We start from the raw sequence: 21,294 nt of genomic DNA on the forward strand, positions 1-21,294 counted from the left end.
TAAGGCCCAGGATGGAGAAATTGAAAAGACATTGAGCGCCGAGGAATTGAGTGTGTGTGTGACCCAGTTGTGTACCGTACTTAAGTACAATCTTTAGGTACTTTTACTTTACTGGAGTATTTCCAATTGTCTATACTTTTACTTCTACTCCACTACATCTCAGAGACAGTAATATTGTACTTTTACTTCACTACAATTATTTGAAAACTTTAGTTACTAGTTACTTTGCAGATATAAATGATTACATTATAAAACATACATTAACAACTTTAGCCCTGTTTTATACCTAGGCTATTTGAAAACAGCGGATCTACAAGCTCAGCGTTGTGAGCTTGTAGATCTGCTATTTTCAAACATTTTAGTTTTTAGCAATAGATAAAAATAATTTTAGCAATAGATAAGCCTGGGCCAGATTGTCGTTTGTTTTCTATGACTTCAGTCCACTGTAGTACCCGTACCAGCAGTTTGGCTGTACAAACGTCCCCCATGAGGAACATTTTAGTGTGAGTGTAATCCGTTATCGGCAAAGTGGACCGGTCCGTTTGAGCCATCAACTGAACTAGGGCTGTCAACTAGATGGCCAACCTAAAAAAGGATGCCTGCCTTTCCCCAGATCCTTCGGGCTGCAACTATTGATTGATTTTGATTGATTTTATTCAATCAAAATCAGCATAAAAAGAGCACAATGCTACTTACCGACATGCGGTCACAGCATGCCCTTAGTTGAAGAACAACCATTGTTGTTGTTGTGTGTTTTTGTTTTGTGTCAAAAAGCCGTCTCAGAGTGCTATGCTTTAGTGTTGATTTTGACAGCACATTTTGATTTAGTTTTAGTCATAGTCTTTTGAGCAAAAGTCCATTTAGTTTTTGTCATATTTTAGTCACCTGAAATGCTTTAGTTTTTGTCTAGTTTTAGTCGACTAGATATCATAAGATTATAGGCGACTAAATCTACAGTTGATTTAGTCGACTAAAATGTATTTTGTCGGTGTTGATGGTGTCGTAATGGCTGATTTTACACTTGGTTGCATGCTGAAAATAGCCGATCTACAAGCTCACAACAATGACTTGTCTTTTAGTTCTACTGGATCTCTTCTCCACTCTAGTACCTCCCTAACAGTTTTTATTTTTTGATGAAATTATCACTATAGCCTATATGTAGTCTTAGTTTTAGTCATCGTAGCTTAGTTTTTATCTAGTTTTCGTCAGTGAAAAAAGGTGGTCGACAAACGTTTTTTGTCATAGTTTCAGTCGACAAAATCCCCACTGGTATACTATACTATACTTGCCAAAAAAGCTGTGTGGATCTGATAAGAACGTTGGGGAAAACACTTGTTTTTAGCCACCAGGCCCACCACCTCATTTCTCACTTGCCTTCTCAGGCCTCGACGTCCGGATCTGATCGTGTGTTCAGATTAACCCGTTCAAACCCCGGGATCGCATCTTGTGTAACCGCTTTATCGATATTTCATATACTTTGGGGCTATTAAAAAATAGCAGATATACAAGCTCATAGCGCGGCACCGAGTGCCGCGCTATGAGCTTGTATATCTGCTATTTATTTTTTTTCTTTTGCAAATCTTTGAATATTTTTCAAGCCAACATCTTTAACTCAAGTCTTAGCTTCTGGGGGTCCCTGGAACAAAGATATTTTCAGATGGGGGTCCTTGACATGAAAAAGGTTTTAAAGGAGAAATCCGGTCATTTTAAGTGTTATGTTTGATGTGTGTCAAATCACTTACCAACGTATAAATGAAAATCGCGTAAATCCACAGAGCCCCCTATCGACCCCCACCGTTGTCATTGTAGGAGGATATAGAATAGCCCAAATTCGCCTATTTTAACCAATGCAAAGTCTGTTTTTTTGCTTCTAGTACTCATTGTTGAGTCCCATGATAATGTAACAGGCGCTAAAACTCCCGACAAGCTAACGGCTAATAACAAACGAGCTAACGCTGGGGCTGCTTATCTCTCTGAATGGCAGCCCCAGGTTGCCAGGTCGGGAGAGAAACCAGCAACCAGCATTAGCTCGTTCTGTTATTAGCCGTTAGCTTGTCGGGAGTTTTAGCGCCTGTTACATTATCATGGGACTCAACAATGAGTACTAGAAGCAAAAAAACAGACTTTGCATTGGTTAAAATAGGCGAATTTGGGCTATTCTATATCCTCCTACAATGACAACGGTGGGGGTCGATAGGGGGCTCTGTGGATTCACGCGATTTTCATTTATACGTTGGTAAGTGATTTGACACACATCAAACATAACACTTAAAATGACCGGATTTCTCCTTTAAGTACCACTGATATATAGCAACATACATTTTTTTCAGAAAACTGTTAGTATTTAGAAGACATTTTGTAGAATCCCCGGAAGCAGAGATTCAAAGATTTGCACAAATCTTCAGGATTTTTCAAAAATAGCAGATCGACAATTTTGTAGATCTGCAATAGCCAAAGAAATCTTGAAATGACACAGATGCGTTCCCGGTCTTAATGGGTTAAAGGTGGTATAAATGTGGTTGAGTCGCCCCCACCGACATCTCCCTTCAGTTTGTGAAACCACAAGACCAATTACCCATCGACAAAAACACAGGCCCATCTCTTCTCTTTCGGCCGCCCTATCTCGCTCCACATCGGCACTGTTTGCTGCTACAGCCGACAGTGGTGTAAAGTAACTAAGTTCATTCACAACTTTGAGGTACTTTTACTTTAATGGAGTATTTCCAATTCCACTACATCTCAGAGGCAAATGTTGTACTTTTACTCCACTACAATTATTTGAAAAAACTTTAGTTACTAGTTATTATGAAACACACATTAACCACTATTTTATACCTAGGCTATTTGAAAATAGCCGATCTACAAGCTCACAATGTGACGCGTTGTGAGCTTGTAGATCTGCTATTTTCAAATATTTTAGTACTTTTACTTTTGGTACTTTAAGTACATTTTGATGCCAATACTTTTGTACTTTTACTCAAGTAACATTTTGAACACAGGCCTTTTACTTGTAACAGAGTATTTTTACACTGTGGTATTGCTACTTGTACTTAAGTAAAATACCTGAGTACTTTTTCCACCACTGGTGGTAGGTGGAGGGGGGGGTGTGTGGTTGGGTTCCTTATCTGTGCCGTGGCAGCTGAATAAAAACAGCAGGCTTTCAAAGATAGATTTACATATTGTGAGTTTTATAACGGCGCTCCGCTTTCTCTCTCCGCTCGGTCATAGCGAGTAAAGCGGCGTTTGCCGCGTTCCTCGGCTCGTAAACCACGCGGCGCGTGGCGTGCCGAGCTCGTTTTGTTTTGTACAGGAATGAAGACAAGTCGCCGATAAGTCTGACTTACAGTAGATAGACTTATGATGGAGACTGTATAAGGTTGTCTTCCCTCTCAGCTCCCTCCTACAATTTAGGCACTAAATAGCAGAATCTCTTTAGCCTGGTAAACCCTCCCTCCGGAAATCTCATTTGTAATTTATTTCAGGAGTGAGTCTGGCATGATCGCCCATTCTGCAATTTTGGCTGTGGGCTAGAGTTGGGCGGGAGTAATACCATTGACTGACAACCCCTTCAGCCAATCAGCAGTGTTCCCCTTGAGCCAGTGCATTTTTTACCACCTCCAGACTAATGTGACGCAACGGGACTTTTGAGACGGCCATGCCCAAAATAGGTTGCCTTATTCGGATACATGCGTGTCACTGCCCGCCCCTGCTGGTTCTCTGAATTTTTATTTTTAAATGGGCTCTTTCATGATTAATTGACCACATATGAAGTTAAACAACTACATTCTATCCAAACGATATCTTAAAAGTAAATTCCGTGCCTCAAAAAAGAAGTTTGAGAGCGTTTTAAAACCGAAAGTAAAAAGGAAAGACAACGCACACAAAACAATGGCTGCCGATCAACTGGAAATCTCATTTCCAGTTGATTTCAGGAAGGAGTCTGGACTCCTTTTCCTTTTCCTTTTCCTTTTCCGGAGGGAGGGCCAATTACCAGGCTAGAATCTCTTAACCAGAGCGACTCACAATAAAAGCAAGGCAAACGCACACATCAAATGCAGAGAGACGGTGTAGTGCCTCAGTAAACTAAACTCCTACAACAATCAACTAATTCAATCCCTAATTACTTTGTTGACCTGGGGTCCCCCAGGGGTCTGTCTGTCTGTACTTCTTCTCCACATCTCAGAGGCAAATAGCTCACAATGCGCCGCGATGCATTGAGCTTATAGATCTGCTATTTTGAAAAGATTTGCATAGTTTTTCTACATCTGAAAACTTGTGAAATGGGACATTCTGCATAATGAGTACTTTTTTATTTTTGGGATACTTTAAGCACATTTTGATACCAATACTTTTGTACTTTTACTCAAGTAAATTTGGAATTCCGGATGTTTTTTTTCTACATTGCAGTATTGATACTTTTACTTAAAGGGGCTACACCATGAATTTAAAAAAAATATATTATATATAAATATTGCCCCCTAATACGTTTTAAACAGGTTGTAAGCCTAGAAAACATCCAGATATTTTTTCTCACAATCTGACTGTCTGTCATTCCAAGCTTTTTCAGCTGCAATACCAAAACGTCCTTTTGGGCAGGGGGGGGGGAACTACTGAGCAATTCTGTCTGGCCATCATCAATGCAAAGTCAAGGCAAGTGATGTCACTTGCCTTGCCATTCTGAAATGCCCTGTTCAGACACGCCCATTCTGAAAATCTCTGAAATGAGAATGAATGACTGAATGTTAAAAAAAAAAAAAAATTGGGGTACAAGAGACACTGGGGAGCCCAAAAAATACTAAAAACCTAAAAAAAATGAAATTCATGGTGTAGCCCCTTTAAGTAAAAAAAAGTATACTTTTTCCACCACTGCATGTGTGGGTGTGTGTGTGGGGTACTGGATGTGTGCAAATCTCTATTATATAGACACAGGGGTTTGAAAGTGCAGGCCTTGTGAGTTACAAAGCCACCACTTTAAAGGCGTGACCCCCCTCTGTAACCCCCGGGCCTATTATATTCTATATACATCACAGCCTTCAGCAAACCCACACAGACCCAGAATGCCAGAGCCAGAGCCCCACCACCATGCCACAGCGCCCGGGTCCAACAACACAAAGAAGCAGCACTATATGGAGGTCTATTCTGTGACCTGGATCAATAGGAGAGCTGATAATTACACCTTAACCCATTGAGGCCTGAGGTTCCGATTCTTACTAATGTCTTCTAAATCCTGACAGTATTCTGAAAAAACGTATGTTTCTACATCAGTGGTTCTCAAACTTTTTCATGTCAAGGACCCCCCCAAAATGATATGTATTTCGCGGACCCCCATCTCAAAATAATTTGTTCCAGGGACCCCCCCAGAAGCAAAGAATTGAGTTAAAAATGTTCGCTTTAAAACAATATATATTCAAAGATTTGCACACATTTTCACAATTTTTCAAAAATAGCAGAAATACAAGCTCATGGCGCGGCACTCGGTGCCGCGCTATGAGCTTGTAGATCTGCTATTTTTGAATAGCTAAAGTGTAAAATAATACTTTTTAGCTCAAATCAGAAAGTGACACAGACGCGTTCCCGGTCTCAATGGATTAATTCACTGTTCGTTCTCCCCCCCCCCCCCCCCCCCCTCCCTTCCATACCCTTCTGAAGTGAGTACGGCCTATATATATATACGCCTGAATTACACTTAGCCGCGTGCCTGTGCCATGCACCGAAAATAGCCTATCCACGCGCTTGCTCATGAGCTTGAAGATATGGGCTATTTTTGGTCAAAGGACCCACATTGGAAATTAGCTCTCAAGGTGTTTTGTGTGTGTGTGTGTGTGTGTGTGTGTGTTGTATGAAAAAGGTAGGGCACGCACATCCGTGGCCCCGGCCAGGTGTAAGACAAACAGAGTATCATAAAAAAGGAATAGAGGAACAGGAATAAGAATAGAGTATGATGCGCAAAGCTCCGTTTTGTGTTTATTGAGTTTGTCAACGTTTTCGGGGCTGTTCAGACCTTCATGGACCAACGCATCTGTGTCATTTTAAGATTTCTTTGGCCATTGAAAAATAGCAGATATACAAGCTCATAGCGCGGCACCGAGTGCCGCGCTATGAGCTTGTAGATCTGCTATTTTTGAAAAATGTGTGCAAATCTTTGAATATATATTTTTAAAGCAAACATTTGTAACTCATATCTTTGCTTCTGGAGAGGTCCCTGGAACGAAACATTTTACAAATGTTCGCTTTAAAAAAATATGTGTTGAACGATTTCCACACATTTTCAAGATTACAAAGACAAACGCAATAAATACAAAGCGGAGCTTTTTGCAGCATTACCAGTGTGCACACTCTATTCCTTTTTTGTGTGTGTGATGTGTATCCTTGAACGATATGTAAATGCACGGTAATGTTATGTATTATGTATTTGTCAATAGAAACGTCAGTCAATCCATCGATCAAGTAGAAATGACACAGAAAATGTCTTGATAAATATCATGTCCGCACGTATGACTCAACAAACCACTGAAAACTCTCCCTCCCCGAACATGAGTTACGACTGTGCTTTGACTGTTTTTTTTTTTTTCAGTCTACACCAAATGTCTTCGCCAAAAAACAGCCGATCTACAACCTCACAACGTGTCGCAGCGCGACACGTTGTGAGGTTGTGAGATCGGCTGTTTTTGGCGGATGTTCCCCCCAGAATAGGCATGCTGTGGAGGTTAAAAAGTGGTTAAAAAGAAAGGATTAAAATGAGAGTAAAAACAAAAAAAACAAGGGGCGTGATGCAGGTTTTGAGCAATGCCCAAAATATATGCACACTCCCTCACTCTCTTAGCACACCTCCCTCTCTCTCTCTCTCTCTCTCTCTCTCTCTCTCTCTCTCTCTCTCTCTCTCTCTCTCTCTCTCTCTCTCTCTCTCTCTCTCTCTCTCTCTCTCTCTCTCTCTCTCTCTCTCTCTCTCTCTCTCTCTCTCTCTCTCTCTCTCTCTCACACTCACATCCACGCAATCTTGCTTTCGACCGCTCGCTCGCTCGCTGGCGGTGCTTTGACCGGTGTTGTTGTCATGCCAACGGTGTGCCTATCCACCACTATAACTGGGTGGGTGGGCGGGGTGAGGGAGGGAGTATAGCAGCAGCAGCTAGCCGGCGGTATAGAGCCTATATTTAGCCGATCATTAGCTTGCACAATCACTTGGACGTTAATCAATAGTTATATTCAAGCTATACGATTGAAGTTTAGAATAAAAGGCTCAATGCTGGCATAGTGGGAGGTTCAGTATATCGGGGCGAGAGAGGGAGGGAGAGAACAGAATATCATTGATGTCGTCGGGGCAGAAACCTCTTATCTCCGTGTTTTTAACTTTTTGTGTGTTTTTTCGTAAATTAACCCATTGAAACCTGAAGCCGATTCTACATGTCTCCTAAATCTCAACAGTTTTCTGAAAAACCTATGTTTCTATATCAGTGGTGCTCAATCTTTTTCATGTCAAGGACCCCCAAAATGATATGTATTTGGCCACAGACCCCCATCAAAATATTTTGTTCCAGGGACCCCCAGAAGTTTGAGTTAAAAATGTTCGCTTTAAAAATATATGTATTCAAAGATTTTCACACATTTTCACGATTTTTCAAAAATAGCAGATCTACAAGCTCGTAGCGCGGCACTCGGTGCCGCGCTATGAGCTTGTAGATCTGCTATTTTTGAATAGCCCAAAGTATAAAATAATGCTTTTTAACTGAAATCTAAAAATGAGACAGTTCCAGGTCTTAATGGGTTAAACTTAAATTAACGGCCCGACTTGATCATACTACAGTAAAAGTATCAAAAGTAGCAGATCAACTAGCGCGAAATACGTTTTGAGCTAGTCGATCACTTTTGCCGTTTTTGGAATTTGAATCCTTTTACGTAACGGTTTTGGCAGTGGTGGAACAAGTACTCCGACGTTTTACTTAAGTAAAATTATCGATACTGCAATGTAGAAGTATACTCTGTTACTAGTAAAAGTACCGAATTGAAAATGTACTTGAGTAAAAGTACACAAGTATTGGCATCAAAGTGTACTTAAAGTACCAAAAGCAAAAGTACTAAAATGTTTGAAAATAGACGATCTACAAGCTCACAACGCGTCGCGATGCGACGCGTTGTGAGCTTGTAGATCGGCTATTTTCAAATAGCCTGGGTATAAAATGGGGCTAAAGCGGTTAATGTATGTTTCATAATCATATTTGCCTCTGAGATGTAATGGAGTAGAAGTAAAAGTATAGACCATTGGAAATACTCCAGTAAAGTAAAAGTACAGTACTTGAGTAAATGTACTTAGCTACTTTACACCACTGAGTTTTGGACATATGAGGTTTTCACGCGACAAAGACGATATAGTAGGAGGAGAGTGAAAGAAATCAGAGCATTGGAAAAAGAGTCGTGATTTTTTTTTGCGAGGGGAAAAAAAGCTGAATAGAACAGATAATTGAGGTAGATTGAAATGGTGAAATGAAAGGGTGCTGACAAAGATCTATCATCTGTGTGTAGTAATAGAGGTGGGTACTAGAGTAGCAAAAGAAAAGAAAAAACTACTCAAGTAACATTATTGAAGGACTACTCAAGTTTTGCCGTTTAAAGGGATAGTTCACCCAAAAAAAAAAATCATGGATATTTTTTGTTTTTGTCGCATTCCTAAGCCAATAATTGATGACCAGCTAGCGGACCGGTAGGCAGCGGTTCCGGTAGGCGACACAAAGGAGACTCTTTGTGTCTCCTACTGGAACCGCTGCCGGTCATCAAAATATTGGCTTAGGAATGTGACAAAAACAAAAAAATATCCATGAATTAAGTTTCCACGGGGTGAGAAAAAAAGGCATTTTGGGGGTGAAGTGTCCCTTTAACCCTTTAAGACCTGGAACACTGATCTGTCTTTGGCTATTCAAAAATAGCAGATATACAAGCTCATAGCGCGGCACCGAGTGCCGCGCTATGAGCTTGTAGATCTGCTATTTTTGAAAAATCTTGAAACATTTTTTTTTAGATTTTTTTTTCAAAAAACTGTTAGGATTTAGATTTTTTAAGAATCGCCTCAGGTTTAATGGGTTAAAGCCCCCATGAGCAACAGGCTCAGGTGCTCCAGAGCAGAGATGATGGCCTCCCAGCTCCAACTACTGCCAGGTATATACCTGCATCCACAACAAACAAGCACTGGCAAACAGAGTGGGAGGCCGTCACACCGGCCACTTCTAAAAGCAGCACTATACACTCCTGCAGTGGCGTGCACAGACATTTTGAGGGGCAGGTGCTCAAGTAAATTATCCTTTTTTTTGTTGACTTGGTCTGCTCTTTTTTCCCTCTACACCTATACCTCTTTGCCAAAAATAGCCGATCTACAAGCCCACACTCAAAAGGGCACTTCTGGTCAAGAGGGCAAAGGGCAGGTGCTCTAGAACCACCTAGAGTCTATCTGTGCACGTCCCTGCACTCCTGGGATCACTAGTACTAACACCCCCCCCCCCCCCCCCCCCCTCTCTGTCTCTGCAGTGTGACAACGCCAAGGGTCTGAGGGCGTTCTTTGATGCCATATGCTACGGTCCCAAACATCTGATGATCTTCGGGGGCGTGTGTCCCTCTGTTACCTCCATCATCGCAGAGTCCCTGGAGGGCTGGAACCTGGTGCAGGTAGGACTGTCTCTCTCTGTTTCGTGTGTGTGTGTGTGTGTGTGTGTGTGTGTGTGTGTGTGGGTGTGGGCATGTGTGTGTGTGTGTGTGTGTGCGTGCGTGCGTGCGTGTTATTATACTTGTGAGGCTATAGATTTAGGGGTAAAGAGTTAGAATTCTGCTTGATTGACATACTTAAGTTTCACAATGGTGTCGTGCATCGAAAAATAGCAGATCTACAAGCTCACGAGAGCTTGTAGATCTGCTATTTTTTGGCTTATGGTAAAAAAATGGCAAAAAAAAAAAGAAATGGCACGTTGGCATTCATAAAATTGGCGTCCTAAATGTTGATGTCCTCACAAGTATAGTAATGGAAAAACGTGTGTGTGTGTGTGTGTGTGTGTGTGTGTGTGTGTGTGTGTGTGTTGAAGTCTCCTCTGATCACAACACGCCACACACAAAGCAGCATCTGGCTCTTCCAGATGTTGCCGTGGCATTCATTGTTTTGGGGGTTTGGAATGTACAATTGGTGCGTGAGGACGTGCGCGTGCCGCCGTGCACACAACACGTTGCTGATTCCTTTTGCAGGTCTCTATACTTGGGTCAGACGAGCTCATGATGATGGATCACTATTGAATATCGATGAATGTGAACGGATGGTGCCTCGGCTCGTCCACCTTTGTGGGTGGTGTGCAGACCAGCGTTGAATTTGACAGCAAATTTGGATTGAGATTTAGTCATAGTCTTTTGAATAACATTCCATTTAGTTGTAGTCATATTTTAGTCATCCGAAATAGGCCCAATCATAAGACTATACTGTAGTCGACTAAATCTACACTTGATTTAGTCGACTAAAATGTATTTTGGGCGGTGCCTTGATGGAGTCGTAAATGGCTGATTTTTACACTTGGTTGCATGCTGAAAATAGACGATCTACAAGCTCTCAACGTGTCGCGCTGCGACACGTTGTGAGCTTGTAGATCTGCTATTTTCAGAGCGCAACACCAGAGCGCAACCAAACATAAAATGACTCGTCTTTTAGTTCTACTGGATCTCTAGTCCCTCACTAACATTTTAGTCTAGTTTTTATTTGTTGACAAAATTGAGAATAATATTTATTTAATTATCATAACATAGTTTTTATTTAGTTTTCATTCCATTTTCGTCAGTGAAAAAAGGTAGTAGACGAAAACATTTCGTCATAGTTTTAGTGGACAAAATCAACACTGCTTTTTTAGTCCAACTCTCGTCTCAGCAGCATTGCGCTTAGCAAAAGCATGTTATTGATTCATTAGTAGCTGGTGGTTGATGGTGGTCGTTAACCCATTAACGTAAAACAAACAATGGTTCAGTGATGGGAATATTATTATGTTGATCATGAGCCAATGATTAACAAAAAAAAAGAGAGGAAATTGCTCCCGTCGGTCACCCTTTGTTAGACTGTAATCGCAGTCATTTCGCCGGCCCAAATTATACCTTCAGCGTGAAGGTAATAATTTCGGTATAATTTTCGTGTCTGAATTTTAAAGAAATGCAATTTTCGCCGCCGGCCGAGTCACGGCTAACAGGCTCTTTTAATGTCATGCTTTTTTACAGCAAAAACGCTGTAAAAAAAGCCTTGCTTTTAACCCTTTAAGACCAGGAACGCATTCATGTGTCATTTTAGATTTCTTTGGCTATTCTTTTTTTTTATCGTGAAAAATGTGTGCAAATATTTAAATATACATTTCTATTTTAAAGTGAACATTTGTAACTCAAATCTGTGCTTCTGCGGGGGTCCCTGGAAGAAAATATTTTGAGATGGGGGGGGGGGGGGGCACGCCAAATGCATATAATTTTGGGGGTCCTTGACATGAAAAAGAGAATCCCCAGAAGCAAAGATTTGAGTTAGAAATGTTTGCTTTAAAAGAATATAAATACATTCAAAAATGTGCACAAATGTTCATGATTTTTTTTTAAATCGCAGATCTACAAGCTCATAGCGCGGCACTCGTTGCCGCGCTATGAGCTTGTATATCTGCTATGTTTTTTATAGCCAAAGACATCTAAAACATTACACAGATGTGTTCCCGGTCTTAATGGATTAAAGAATAGACACAAGCCCTGCAAAAGGTTATCAAACGCAGGCAAGGAGCGGAGAGAGTGAGACTCTTACGGTGCCTTGAAGAGATAGCATAATAATAAAGAGGCAGCGTTTTTGGAATGTGAATGTCACCTTTTTTTCCTCATGGCGTATAGCGAGGTCATTGCACGTGATATCACAGCCCTGCCATACTGGAGGGGGGAGGGGGCGGGGGGTGAGGGGGGCTGTGAATTGAATTGGCTGCCAAGTGCCGCCAAAGCAGGTTTTCGCTAAATCCGTCAAGTGTAAAAAGTACATTTTCACCCTGCCAGACTCCTTGTTGTGCCGTGAACTGTGAAAGTGTTCGGCAGGAGATGCAAAGTGTTTGAACATTTCACTCTAACACACACATAACCACCGACGTCAAGTAGCATCTCAAAGTGGTCCGTCAAAACCGCTGTACAGTATCTCCTCGCTGCAGTTGTGGCGCGCTCTGTTTAGAGAGAGGAAGCATAGTATATAGGGGAGAACAGGTTAGCACCAGATGTCACCTCAAGTTTTTAGGCCTAGCGTTCCTATTCTGGGGTGAGCATTTGGCAAAAATAGCCAAGATCTACACGCTCACAGAGCTTGTACATCTATTTTTGGTGACAATATTTAGTGTAGAGTGACGAAGCAAGAGGGGGCATGGTATAGAGCCCTGGGGGAACACCACAGTTAATATACAGTAGCTGTTAAAACGTTGAACAGAGGCGGAAAGTAAGTAACTAGCCTTGGGAGCGAATGGTTCCAGAGCAGAGTCCTGCACGGGTCCAATTTTGACAACCCGCACTCGCCACCGCCCGTCAATAATCAGATCCGTAGACCATATCAAAGACGGTTATCAGACGTATCAAAAGCGTACAGACAGACACTCAATTTAAAAGTGTGTTAAAATGCTTTTAACACAAGATAAGCAGCCTTCAACAAAGCGGTACATTCAGTGGTCAGGTTCGTTCAGAAATCTGCAAGTGAAGAACGGAGAAGCAAGCTTTCCATCTATAGTCACGCGCGAGAACGCGCATACACGCAGTACGCACGACGTGTCGTTGTTTACATTGTCAGATGGTTTTAATTTGAAGGTATGACAGGATGTTCAATGTGTTTTTGTGAGTTAAGACAACTGACCGGCGTGCTCTATGCCGGCGTGCTGTGTTAAGTTGACACTGACACTAGTGTGTGTCACATGGGACTTATACCCCGAGAGTCCAACCCTTGATGCAGAGTGCCAAGCAGGGAGGCATTGGTTCCCATTTGTATAGCCTTCTGGAACAGAGGCAGTATAGAGGTTCTAATTCGATAAACTTAACATCGGAACACTGACACACACACACAACATTGCTAGGACTGAAGTGAGCCCGGTGGGCCAACACGTTGAAATGTATTTATATTTATTTTCCTTCCACCATTGTTGTCAAATGGATCCAGACACTTCTTGCATGCCTTATATAGTACAATATGGTGCCTTGATCTAGCATGGCAAACGGCACTGCGGGACACACCGCTTATTCTCCAGTCAGTCAGTCCGCCGGCAATTACTGAAGCCCGCCGCAGCTTTTTTTTCTCCATGTTGCTTTTGTGTCTTTTCAGGGTCAGTCGGTTTATACGAACGCATCAACAGGATGAGGAAATTAAACAATGAATAATGTTTTTTGCTCTCTGTGTGGTGTGTGTGCTCGCCTGATGCTTGCTTTCGGCGGCAATTATTTCACTCTAGACAGAGAAGGGTTCAAGCCCTGCTTGAATCTGAAGTAGCTCTTCAGCGACCGACCGACCGACCGTGTATAGTGCTGTTTTCGTACGTACTTGTTTATGCTCCAACTGTCTGCTTTTTTTAAGCCTGATTTATACTTAGTCGCAAACTGGTGTTGCCTGAGGTAAATGTCAGATCTACAAGCTCACAACGCGTCGTGTTGTGAGCTTGTAGATCTTCTATTTACTGGGCAGCACGATACCGGCACGCAACTAAAGTATAAATCAGGCTGTACTCGTGCTGTCCGTGCGCGTGTGTGTGTGTATGTCGCCACGTCCGTGTATGTGTGTGTGTGTGTCTGTGTGTGTGTGTATGTATGTGTGTGTGCGCCTGTTACTGGTCTCCATTCAGTGGCCTGGTTGCCAGTGATTACACTATGTACCTGCGAGAAGGAGCGGCTTGCAATCTCTTGCTCCACGGAGCACTCTGTCTGTCTGGCACAGCCTGTTACCCCGAGAGCACTTTTTAGCTTAGCAAGCACACGCTCTCCCTGCTCGCGCTGCTATCCTCTCTCACACACACACACACACACACGCACACGCACACACGCACACGCACACACGCACACACGCACACACGCGCACACACACACAGTAGACAAGACAGATGCTGTGTTCTGCCAAACGATGTCGAACGCTTGATGAATTACTAGACGTAATTCAGCGATTGAGGACAATTTAGGACGTTGAATGAATGGCAAGCAAATCACAAACATTTTCCCCCTGTTTTTTTCCTCTAGTCTTAAACGCTTAAGCCGCTATATTCCTGGCCGTGCGACGGATAGTGAGGTGATCTACAAGCCCACAAGTTAGTTAGCAGAGCTGGGGGTGGGGTTGGCAAAAGGGCCTTTCTGTGTGGAGTTTGCATGTTCTCCCGTGTCCCCTAGGGTCTCTATACTGTCTCCCCCTGGTCAGCCGGGGCGCCTGATGGAGGGGAAAGGAACTGGTTGGGATAACGTGTTCCTTCCACGCGCGGTGGTTCTCAACCAGTGGTCCGGGGACCACCAGAGGTCCTTGGGGGGCGGGTACCAGGGGGTCCCCAGCGAAATGAGTTAACATAGCGTCACAACTCATTTTAACCACTTAGCTTTTGGCTTTTCAAAAATAGCAGATATACAAGCTCATAGCGCGGCACCGAGTGCCGCGCTATGAGCTTGTAGATCTGCAATTATTTTTTTAATCTTGAAAATGTGTGCAATGTTTTTGAATATATACTGTTTCTAAAGCGAACATTTTTAACTAAATTCTTTGCTTCTGGAGGGGTCCCTGGCACAAAACATTTTCAGACGGGGGGTCCACGGCCAAATGTATATCAATTTAGGGGGTCCTTGGCATAAAAAAAAAGGTTGAAAACCACTGAGGTAGAATAAAGGTTGTCAGTTGTCTCAAGTAACTAATTAGCCCGTCGGATGCAATTAACTATTAACGGTGGCCGTGGGCGACGGTAACTGCAAGCGACATCATCCATAATTCATGCCTATAAACAGGTGTCCCCTAAAGAGCTGTAATTGAGGGAGAGAGAGCATCACATCCGCCGCATTTAACCCATTAAGACCGGGAACGCATCTGTGTGACATTTTTTAGATTTCTTTGGCTTTTCAAAAATATTTTATTTTAAAATGTAATTAAAACATATTAAAAAATATGTTTTTGGGGAAAATCTTGAAAATGATGTGCAAATCTTTGAATATGTATGTTTAAAGCAAACATTTTCAACTCAAATCTTTGCTTCTGGGGATTGTACAAATGTCTTGTAAATGCTAACTGTTTAAAAAATATATATATTTAAATATGTATATGTTGCTATAATATCAGTGGTTCTCAAACCATTTTCATGTCAAGGAGTCGGACCACCCAAAATGTTTTGTATTTGTTCACAGACACCCCCTCAAAATGTTTTGTTCCAGGGACCCCCAGAAGCAAAGATTTGAGTAAACAATTTATATATATATTCAAATATTTGCACACATTTCACCATTCTTTTTACACAGAAAAATAGCAGATCTACAAGCTCATAGCGCTATGAGCTTGTAGATCTGCTATTTAAAAAAAATATATAGCCAAAGAAGTCGAACCCATTCAGTGCGTTCCGGGATTGAAGGGGTTAAATACAATTACACGTGTCGTTGTTCTTTTAAACGCATATGGTGGCCATTTGTACCGATTGATTGATTGAACATGAGAGTGCATATAGGCTCGTAAACCCCGGGGGGGGTATAGGTAGGTAATGGCTATGTGGTGGGTGTTACAATCACATTTACATGTAAATGTATATGTATATGCACTGTGTGCATTTTAAGCCGTGGTATAGGGCAGCGATTCTCAACCTGTCGGGGCCGTTGGGAAATATTGCAAGTGGGCCTCTATGCACAGCAGCCATATTTGAAAGACGTTGGGCCTTTTACGTACTTCCTTCACAGGCGTTACCAATGATACTAATGAAGGCTCTGCTCCATTCTGGTTCAAACAGAGTCAGGGTGCTGATATTGTGTCATGTTGGCTCACTGGAAACACTCTGCTACACCAGTGGGTCTCAAAGTGTGGTCCAGCTAGGGACCCTTGTGGTTCCTTGAGGGGGTTCCAAATGGCCCCTTGCGGGTGTGTTAATCTTGAGAGTGTACAAATGGAACCAAATAGATCCGTAAGGGTCCGTTTGGTTCCATTTGTACATGGTTCCATTTGTACATGGCCTAGCCATGGTTCACATGACGCTTGTATACACAAGCGTCATGGTGCCAGTTGCCCCTGGGTTTTCGCGGATTTCTTTTTGTTTAGATTGCCAACTCTCACATGTACATAAACGTTCAGATTTCAAATATAAAGTGCTTACCACAGAGCCACGGATGTTACCTCGCGATGCGGACCACATTAAGTACCCGTATCTCCCGTATTGTTCAATAAAAAGCATTTTAAGCCCGTCGCCGGCCATTTCCTTTTTTCAGGTTTTTTTTTTTTTTAATGTATCAGACTGCAATACACCTCCCAACCATTAGGTGTCGCATGGTTGAAAGTATCGGAGAAAATTTGGAGAAAATGGCCGGCGATCGGATTAAAATGCTTTTTATTGAACAATACGGGAGATAAGGGTGCTTAATGTGGTCCTCATCGCGAGGTAACATCCGTGGCTCTGTGGTAAGCACTTTATATTTGAAATCTGAACGTTTATGTACATGTGAGAGTTGGCAATCTAAACAAAAAGAAATCCGCGAAAACCCAGGGGCAACTGGCACCATGACTGTCATGGAATGACAGTCATGTTTCAGGGCTATACATGGCCCTGACATGGCTGCCATGCCATTGTCAGGGAAATGGTTGGTGTCTGGGCAGAAACCTCTCATCTCTTATCTTCTAACTTTTTGTGTGCTTTTTTTGTAAATTAACGCCCTACTTGATTACATTACAGCAGTGGTTCTCAAACTTTTTCATGTCAAGGACCCCCAAATTGACACTTATCAGCCCGCGGACCCCCATTTGAAAAGATAAGCCAGGGATCCCCATAAGAGAAGATTTTTTTACGGCTCTAGCAGTGATTCTCAACCATTTTAAGGTCAAGGACCCCCAGTTTGACATGCATTAGAGGCTACGGACCCCCATTAAATTGCATTTATATCTCTGGGACCCCAATTTATTTATCAATGTTAGTCTAACTCTGAGAGTGTACAAATGGAACCAAATGGACCCGTTAGGGTCCATTTGGTTCCATTTGTACACTCAGAGTTACAGACCCATAAGGGTCCATTTGGTTCCTGTCTATCATTTAGTTGGGGACCCCCTGGAACCCCCTCAAGTACTCCTGGGGGTCCTCGGACCCCACTTTGAGAACCAATGCATTACAGCATCACACAAAAGTACCTAAAGTAGCAGATCCACTAACTGCGCTTCGAGCTTGTCAATCTGCTACTTTTTACCATTTTTGAATTTGAATCCTGAAAAGTAACAGTTTTTGGACACAATGTTACAAGGTTCCCCCCCGACAGAGACACATTTTTTTTTTTGAGGTGACAGACATTACTTCATCTCACACAAGGCTGACAGAAATATCCTGACACCTCTGGTAGGACTGGCAGATTATAACCTCCCAAATGTCCCTACAAAAACCTCTAACATAGAAAATCTCACGTTTTGTTCGGGGGGCGGTTAGTCTTTCTGGGAGTAGAGCTGTCTCAGAGAGGTTCAACTCAAGGCTCTGTTACCATCATGACATTTTACTTGACAAATAATAACCCCAGAATCCGTATTTGTGGGGAAAGCTTTCACATACAAATAGCAGATCGACTGTCGATCGTCTAACTGAGAGCCAGTGGTTCTCAACCACTGAAGACCATGTACAGTATTTTAATCAGAGCGATGGCCTCATTTTTCTTCAGTCCCTTACGTGATTTAGAGTTGTACTATTATAGTTAATTACTTAAATCATTTAAAAAAAGAATCATTATTATGTATTAATTACAGAATGTAGATTTAATAAAAAGGGCTAATCAGATGAATCACTTCATTGGAATTGAGGATTTTATTTGCGATAGAAGCCAAATCTGAATGTCAGAACGACGCTGGCATCTGGTTACAGACCTAGTAGTAGGAGGAGGAGGATCCCAAACACAGGTGCAACACAATCATCACACACTGAGTCTGTGAGTCATCTGCTGTGTGTGTCTGAGATGTTCGCTGGGAAGTAGACAGCCAGCCAGACGTGCATCATGTCACCAGGCTGTGTGTCTGTCTGCCTGTTTGGCCCCATGTACTCCAAGCCCAGAGAGTCACCATACTGTATAACCCCGGTGCACACCAGATATAATAAGACAGCGAGTCACAGAAAGACGCCTCTGGGGCAAAAATTACCACTGAGCTCCTTGCTCCGTTTTCAACACATGGATAAAGTCACCGTCAAGCAAGGCATGATTCTTATTCTTAAGTGAAATGAAAAATTATTATAGCCTGTGACATTGGCGATAAGGATAATAAGGATAGGGATAAAGCTAGCCATGAACATAGTTGTGTTGTGTTTGAAGCCTGGCTAATAAGTATATAGAATCATTCACATGCATGGGCTCAAATTGTCGGTTTAATATGAATAAGTAAAACATTTTGTATATCAACTTAATCAACACGTACTATATTTAGTTGTGCAATGATGGAGTGCACAGTGGTGCAAAAATATAAACTAAGCAACTAACTACAGTACAAGCAGACCACTTGTATTTAGTTGTGAGCTTGTAGATGGGCTATTATCTGTATTTATATTTATAATCATAATCTAGGTAAAGGTTTGACATAATCGTGATACTGATTTGAAGTCATAAGACGGTTGCCTTCCACAATTATCAATTGCTTCCGTCACACAGTCTGGAGCGACGGAAGCTCCGAACATGAGCAAGAGGATAAAGCGGAAGTGACTCCTCCTGCTCCCCGCTTCCGTTTCCTCTTTACAGTCGCGCAAATTTGCGACTATTTTATTTAATATAAATCAAAATAATCGAAGCCTACATAGCTTGCTGCTTACCAGCAATGGGAATTCAGAAATCAAATGTTATGAGGAACGGATGACAGCCTCCGTTCTCGGCTTTCGGGAGGTGTAATTCTAGACCAGTGGTTCTCAAACTTTTTCATGTCAAGGACCCCCAGGCAGGGACCCCCATGAGATAAGATTTTTTTGGCTCTAGCAGTGATTTTCAACCATTTTAATTTCAAGGACCCCCAGTTTGACTCTCTGGGACCCCAATTTATATTGTAAAATCAATGTTTAATTTAACTCTGAGAGTGTACAAATGGAACCAAATGGACCCGTTAGGGTTCATTTGGTTTCATTTGTAAACTCTCAGAGTTACAGACCCATTTGGTTCCTTCCTAACTATCCATCATTTAGCAAGGGATCCCCTGGAACTCCCTCAAGGACCCCTGGGGGTCCCCGGACCCCACTTTGAGAGCCAATGTTCTAGACTCTACGTAGCATTCGGAGATTGTGGAATAGTTGTCTTGACTACACGAGACTATACTATAAATCACCTAGCCCGACTGCCAAGATCATTGTAGTAGTAGTAGTATTTTATTTTGGTCCTTAGCAGGATACATTCAATATATTCAACATATCATCATGTCATATCATATATGATTTAGACCAAAAAGGAGTAGGCTGAAGCCACTGGCTTATTTTGCCTATCCTTTTCCACACAAAACAAATTGACGTAAAAGGAAAAAAGAAAAACTACGAAAACAAGAAATAACAAAAAAACACAACAAACAAAGGAGAAAACAGACAAAAGAGAAGATTAACACAACAGAGAGAAAAAACATGTACAACATGTGCTCATGGGGATGGTGGTCTGTAGATTGGTTTTGTGATGAAACTGCACCTGCTTGCAGAGTCAGGATGGCTCCAGCACTGCCTGGGAAGAAATTACACTTCTGAGAGCTTTTCATCCGTGACACGCAAATTACCCAGCATGCCGTTGTTGTTGTGAGGATGAGCTACAGTGCTTACGGCTCTTTAATGAAAAGACTCATTTGATTGGTCACGTGATTGAATCCACCTGCAACACACTGATACTATTATTGTCTCTGTCGGGTGGAAAAGTCCAAAACTGTTACTTTTCAGGATTCAAATTCAAAAGCATCAAAAGTAGCAGATCTACAAGCTCGAAACGCGACGCTTCGCGCCGCGTTTCGAGCTTGTGGATCTGCTGCTTTTGATTCTTTTGTGTGACGCTGTAGTATGATCAAGTAGGGCGTTTACAAAAAAAACATTAAAAGGTTAGAATATGGAGATAAGCGGTTTCTGCGCCGACAACAGAAACCTTGTATCTCCTTATTTAAACTTTTTTATTTTACGCAGCCAGAGGCTATATGTGGCTATTTTGTGGGGGTCTTTGGCATGGGATGGTTTGGGAACCATTGTGTTAGACTGATATCCCATCCATCAGGTAGGAACTTCAGCACCTCAAGTAGAAACAAACATCACTTCATGACAGACACTGGCCTTAAAGCTAAAGGCAACTTCACCAGCGTTTTGGGGGTTCGAATCCGTGGTGCATCCGGCTTTGTCGAGCGTCTACACGAACATAATTGGCCCGTGTTCGGGGGAGGGAAGCCCGGCAGGAAGGGTGATATTTGTCGGGAGGAGTGTTGGGCGGGAGGAGTAGGACGGAGGAGGCTCTATGTCCTCCCGGTGGGGGCTCCTCACTGGCTGGTGAGCCAATAGGATACAACAGCATTCAATTGGCATAACAACTAAATTGGGGTGAAAAAGGGGGTTAAAAAAGCAACGACAATGACATTCACACCCGGGACTGACGTTAGCTGGTCAACAAAGGCGATTAGCTCACTTGACATTTTGAGATGCAAGAGTGGCCATAGGCTGAACCCACTCCCCTGTGTCACCCACTGCACATTCCACGTGTTCTGTGTTGCCTCGTGCTAAATAAATACACTGTAAAAATGCTACATAATGGCTGGTTACAAATGTAAACAAATGGACGTGTAATACGGCCCATGGCCACCTGGATGCAACACTAGAAACGTGTTGCCAACGAAAAACACTGATTCAGTGTGCCTGCCGTGTGCTTGCAGAGTGCAACGCATTTTTATAGAGGTTTTTAGACATTTTAGACTACATCCATTGGAACACAGGCTCTTTATTACATTGTCTTCTCTGTGGAGTGGAAACCACGTATGTCCAAAACTGTTACTTTTCAGGATTCAAAAGTAGCATATCGTCAAGCTCAAAACGCGTTGCTTTGCGCCACTTTTCGAGCTTGTAAATCTGCTGCTTGTGATGCTTTTGTGTGACGATGTAGTATGATCAAGTAGGGCATTAA

General features: G+C 42.3%; 1 protein-coding gene across 1 annotated transcript in view; it reads left to right on the top strand.

Annotated features, from left to right (window-relative positions):
- gabbr2 (gamma-aminobutyric acid (GABA) B receptor, 2) overlaps positions 1-21,294 on the top strand; it is a gene marked incomplete at both ends in the record, with an annotated part of 378,941 nt that overhangs the window by 106,895 nt on the left and 250,752 nt on the right. Inside the window, one exon of the mRNA XM_084080499.1 lies at positions 9,514-9,651. Coding sequence (XP_083936625.1) covers positions 9,514-9,651 — 138 coding nt within the window. The remainder of the gene's footprint in view (positions 1-9,513; positions 9,652-21,294) is intronic.

Source organism: Gymnoscopelus microlampas (genome assembly GCF_963454915.1).
Source record: "Gymnoscopelus microlampas genome assembly, chromosome: 15".
In the NCBI taxonomy this organism is placed as follows: domain Eukaryota; kingdom Metazoa; phylum Chordata; class Actinopteri; order Myctophiformes; family Myctophidae; genus Gymnoscopelus; species Gymnoscopelus microlampas.